Below are 5,969 nucleotides of genomic sequence, written 5' to 3'. Positions count from 1 at the left end.
CCTTACTTAAACAGCTATGATCAACTTTCAGAATATTTATTGAATGAAATTTACCTTTTTTCTCAACTCTGTATTGTCAATACATAGCACATTTTAGCTGTTTAATATCAATTTTCTGAACTAGCCTCAACTGATTGATCATTTAATAAAGATAATTAGTATTAAAAAAAAGAAATTAGATGACCTTACTTTCAGGATTAATATGATATAATTAAATGTTTTTGTTGTAAACAATAGATTTATTAAAATGTTATTAATATACACGGATTCCTTTTTGTGCAGGTTTACGCTAAGCAACCTATAGTGACTGGATTGGATTCACTGATGAGGTTCGGCAATTGTAATATCACGTCAGACACAATTCAGTCGAACGTGACCTTCAAATACATCCTTCGCTTTGAACTCTTTGCCATCGCTTTCCCTAAACTGATCGTCGACGGAGTCGTTATGTCCGCTTATATGAGGGTCAAGAACGTTATTATCAACATGAGCCACACCTTGTATATCCAGCGTCATCCGAAGGTGAAGGTCAATGAAATAAATCTCATAGCATTCAGTGGAATCGAATTCGCGACTTCGAAGCCGGAACATGACGTGCTAGTCAAAGATGGAGAATTTCTGATAGGAGTGGCACAAAAAATTAGCGATAGGTTGCAGCTCATGCAACCCATGATAGAGGATTACCTCACTCTGTTCTACATGAAATTGGGGGGGTATATAGAACCAGAAAAGGATGTTCCTCAGAAATTGGCCTAGTTTATGTGACCAATTTATAAAAAATATTCATTATTTCATCATTTCTTTTAATAACCTCCTTTCTTCTCCATAGAATACAAAAAGGAAATTTTGAAATAAGTAAAGTGTTGATTTTTGCCTTTTAGTCATCCGAAACATCGTTGAGAGATAGCCAATGTCTCATCTGTACCTTTCCTTCTTCCATGATAAACTCATCTTTCCTGATATTTTAGGTTGGAAAATTTCAAGAAAAAAAATTAACCAGAATAAAATAAAACAAAAGGAAGAGCAAACTTGTAAATGTTAATGAATTAAATTTGCGTTTAGAATACAAAAATAAAAACTTATGGCAAAAAAGAGAGTAAATTAAAAAAAAAATGTTTTATTTATTTAATGTGATTTACAACTGTACAAATAATAAATATAATAAGTAAATATGTTGTATATTTCATATACACTTGAAAATCTTGGGAAGGAACCACCCATTGGTGGCACTTCAAGCATTAATTTAAATTAGAAGGTCCCGTGCCCATCTTCTTTTCAGACACCTCCGAGGATTATCGGGGATTATTAAGGAGGAGGGATTAAGAATTAATGGGTTAGGAGTTTGGAATGAAAAGACGCATATCTGTTTTGGGCCAAATCTGCAAGGAATGGGATGTTAAGGTCTTTGTGAACGAGTTTATTTGTAACGTAATAAGGAACATTTTACGTAGTATTTTGGATTGTAAGGATTGGATGCGGGAGGAATTTGATGGTTTGGTAGAGCCCTCGCTTCGGCGGTATATACTAAAATTGGAACGATTACAAAAAATGAATTATTGTTTAAATAAAATTAATTTTATCTAATTTTAGTCTCAAAACAATTTATATTTCTTTTTAAGTCTGACATTTCGGCCGATTCGGCCATCCTCGAGGTCAATCAATCACAAACAGCTATTATTATACGTATGATTTTTAAAGATGTTAAACAATTAACGATATTATTAATAAATTATCATACCGTAATAATTTTAGTACCACATCAATTTTTAAAAAACTTTATGCAGGTCATTAATTTCAGTCCACAATTACCCAATGAGACATTAAAACATGAGAGAATCATATAATTTTATTAATAAGCAGTCCTTAGCTTATGTCTAATTATCTATTTTGTCATTTTTTGATATTACTTTTTATTTATTGATAGATATTACAATCTGCCACACAGTTGTGGGCAATAGGTAATAGTGATGAATGATCTCATACTTACTAAAATAAAATAAAAAAAAAAAAAATAAAAAACACTCTTGAAATATATACAAACAAAAGAATAGACAAGATGAACATAATCAAACTATTTGTATGAAAAATAAATAAATAAAATAACATAATGATAAAATAATATATACAATATTTACACAATCGACCTGAGGATCCCTGAGCCCACTCTATCCCCCACGTGTGAGGGGTAGAGCAGAGCTCAAAAGATCCCAACGGATCCCTCTCGCCGCATCACTGGTAGTGAGTCAGTGGAGGCTGAGCAAGTGCACTAAAGCCACAAACAGTAAACTTGAGTGGAGAATCTTACCATTGCCAGAACTATTTCTTCATATTAAATTAAAAATTAAAACTTTTAATCTCAGTTGATTTTCATTATTATTATTTATCACAATATTTGTAACCTTCCCCACACTCAGGTTTCAACTATATTTTGGCTAAATTTCCTATTTCATTTATTACTAAAATACATTTTATCCCATATTTTTCATAATTTAATTTTACTAAAAATCGCTGCATAGGGTTGGTTCAGATTATTATTTTTTTTTATTTTGCAATTTTACATACACAATTAATATAACAAGCGACTATAAATCAATTTATTTTAGCAAATTTCATGTAAACTATTACTCCTACGAAGATAAACATTATAAACTATTTATAGCTTATTAAACTAGCTTTAATTTGAGTGCTAATAGACATCTGTACGTCGAATGGTTTTTACGATATAGATTTTTCAAAATAAATTCACTAACTACTGATCTTTCAGTACGTCTCATACAACATGTTTATGAAATGTTGCTTTTTAAAAAGCTATATCTCGTAAACTATTTAAGGTAAATAACTCTATTAGGGCTAATATTTTAGCAAATTTGCTCTTCTTTAATTGACGTTCTCTTAGGTTTTCTTGTGTTGTTTCTACTTTTTGAGATATAGAGCTCCGAATGAAAAATTTAGTTTTTTTTTATCGCTTTGAAACAGCGGCCATTTCTTATTCCCCCTACCTATACTTGGCAGACTCATGAATTTTGACTATAAATTATACATAGTTTTCATTAAAGTAATCAGAAATTGGGGTGAGATAACTGCCTTTTTTCTCCTTTCGGGCCCTTTTACCAAAAACTAGCAGCCCAATGAAGTTAGCCAGCACATATTTGTTGTTTTAATAATGTCTTCATTATAAAGTTACATTTCCTCCAACCATCAAGAAAAAATACTTCAATATTTAAAAAATATCTGGAATAACACTGTCTAGTTAGTTTTGTAGCTGCCGAATAAGTCTTCTGACTACTTCCTTCTCTGAATGATTGTCATATTTTTTATGGCGTTTTGACAATATAAAGATCTGAAGTTGATCGGTTGACTACCCTAGGAGCTACAAAAGATTTGTATAATTTTTGTGCTACAAAATTGGCATAATAAAAAAAAAAAAAATGGAATTCATTTTCGGTTTGAGTACACCAAAAACTATAAAGTAAAAATTATCAAACGTTTCTTTTTGTATACCTGTGTTATTTACTACTCACAAAATAAAAAGACTAATACCTCATTGTAAAAAAAAAAATTAATTAAAACAATAAGTATACAAACATTGTGATCAGTGTATTGTAAAGAGCGGTGTATTCAGCTGAAAATGAATGAAGCGAAAATGAACGTTGTATCGAAAGACGGAACTAGTTCTGACAGTGACAAATTACTTACGACACACGAAAAAAAAAAAAGGAAGTAAACTTTTGGAGGCAACTCGACGGTTCTTCCTTTTTGTATACCGCTTGATAAATGGTAAGGAATCAGGTCGGGAAATATATCTCTGTTAGCTTAACAGATATAACCCTGTAGCTCACTAAATGATAACACTTCCCGATATCATTAATCCTTAGTGTGAGCAAAAAGCATTTTGTTAATAAGATAATAGAACTTTATAATAAATAAATAAATATATTCATACGCATAAAATTAAAATCTTTACCGCTATAAACCATAAAGGATCAGGGGTTCAGTATCGTTACTAAGCCAACGGTCCTGCAAGGAGTTGATTTAGTCAGAATCATGCTCCATCGCCAGATTTTTACCCAATTTAAGAGGCTGGGCGGGCCCCAGGAGGGCTCCAGAACCCACAGGAGTTGACTCACAGCTACAGTGTAACAGACAAAAATTTCGACAAAAACTCCGGTTCTTGGAGTTAGTAGCCACGCGCTTTAACCCGTATATATATATATATATATATATACACAGAAAATAATTATCGAAGCCTTAGTTTTTGACAGATAATTATTTTCTGTTTCACAATAGCCTTAAGTCAGCTCTGTGGACTCCGGAGAACTTCGGTGGTCCTCCCAGCTTTATAACGGGCGGTCACCTTCTTCCAATACTACTCCTACGAAGAAGAACTATTATAGTACACTCAACTAGCTTCAATTTGACGAAGATAAACGTCATAAACTACTTTATAGCACATTAAACTCTCTTTAATTTGAGTGCTAATCGACATCTGTGCGTCTCATGGTTTCTGAGATAATGATTCTCCACAATTAATTCACTAACTACTGATTTTTCAGTATTTATTTAATGAAATGTTACTTCTATTGGGTTTCATATTTTTTCAAATTAACTCTACTTTAAATGATATTCGATTAGGTTCACTAGCGTACATTAATAGTTTCATTATATTGGTGATTTCAAAGATCTGGAACTCTGAATAAAAAATTAATTCTTTTTAACATTTTGTAATCCCCTAGTATTCTTATTCCACTGGGCTCTTGTACTCCTATCTGTACATCTCATCGTTCCTGAAATAATGACTTTGCACTATAAATTCACTAACTAGTAATTTTTTTTTTAAGGACTGAAATTCATTACCAATTTTACGTTGCTCTTCTGCCTAGAAAAAAACTCTAAGTACTGAATTTTAGTTTATTTAATTCAAAGGGTGCACTAAATGTTCTTGAAACCCGGGTTCAAATCCGGCTGAGAGAAATAATTTTTTATTCTGTTAATGTAGCCGTGACTCAACCCTGTAGGTTCAGAAGCCATCTGTACTCCACCCAGCCTCATAAAGTGGGTACTCTTAATGGGGGAATCTGGTATTCAAGCGTGATTCTGAAGAAATCATCTCCTAAAACAACCGTTGGTCTATATCCTTGTGAAGTATTGCAATTATGAACCTTCATGGGTACTTTTGGTACAGAAGAATGAAGTATTGTTACTAAACTAACGGTTGTGGTAGGAGATGATTTAGTCAGAATCACACTCGACTGCAAGATTTTTTCCCCAATTAATTAACCTCCTTAATGAGGCTGGGGGATCTCGGAGAACTCCCGAATCCACAGGGTACGACTATAAATGATTATCTGCCACAGCTGGATTCGAACTTACAACTCTCTGTTTCATTTTATGACTTTCGTTAATGTTTGTTTAACTTATCACTTTGAACAGCCCTGACGAAGCCCTACAAAATGAGGCGAAACTTTGGACATTAAATAGTTAAAACTATTTGTTCTTTTTTGACCACAACCCTGACCATCTTCTTATATTTAAAGGATATACAATATTCACAATCTCGACTTGAGGGTCCCAGAGCCCACTTCATTTCCCACGCATGAGGGGTAGAGCCGAGACCCTTCGAGATCCCAGCGCAGCACTCTCACCGCATCATTGGTAATGGACTAATGAAGGCTGAGTAAGTGCGCTAAAGCCACATTCACTCGACATGAGCGGAGCATCTGCCCATTGCCAGAACTTTAATTGTCGAATTTATTTTACAAAAGGTCTCTTAGCCACTGTCGTTTCTACCTTCAAGGTGGATGATAATGAGTGGAACTGAATAATGATTGAACTGAGGGATTAGAAAGATTTTTATAGAATTTTGAGCATTTGGTTGGTATAAGATCAAGGACCAAAGGGTCTAGATATGAATGCCATGGTGTAGTCAGAATAACAGGAAAGAAAAAATAAATATAAAAGATATTGGTTAC

At 33.2% G+C, this 5,969-nt stretch overlaps 1 protein-coding gene across 1 annotated transcript in view; it reads left to right on the top strand.

The window, feature by feature from the left end:
- LOC106687670 (uncharacterized) overlaps positions 1-794 on the top strand; it is a 4,026-nt gene extending 3,232 nt beyond the window's left edge. The window contains exon 2 of the mRNA XM_014431683.2: positions 283-794. Within this exon, the coding sequence (XP_014287169.1) occupies positions 283-756 (474 nt within the window). The 3' untranslated portion in view covers positions 757-794. The remainder of the gene's footprint in view (positions 1-282) is intronic.
- The last annotated feature ends 5,175 nt before the right edge of the window (positions 795-5,969 follow it).

The sequence above is a fragment of the Halyomorpha halys genome, unplaced genomic scaffold (genome assembly GCF_000696795.3).
Source record: "Halyomorpha halys isolate HHAL.00 unplaced genomic scaffold, Hhal_1.1 Scaffold995.1, whole genome shotgun sequence".
Taxonomy (NCBI): domain Eukaryota; kingdom Metazoa; phylum Arthropoda; class Insecta; order Hemiptera; family Pentatomidae; genus Halyomorpha; species Halyomorpha halys.
This window is presented reverse-complemented; position numbering and strand designations above follow the sequence as displayed.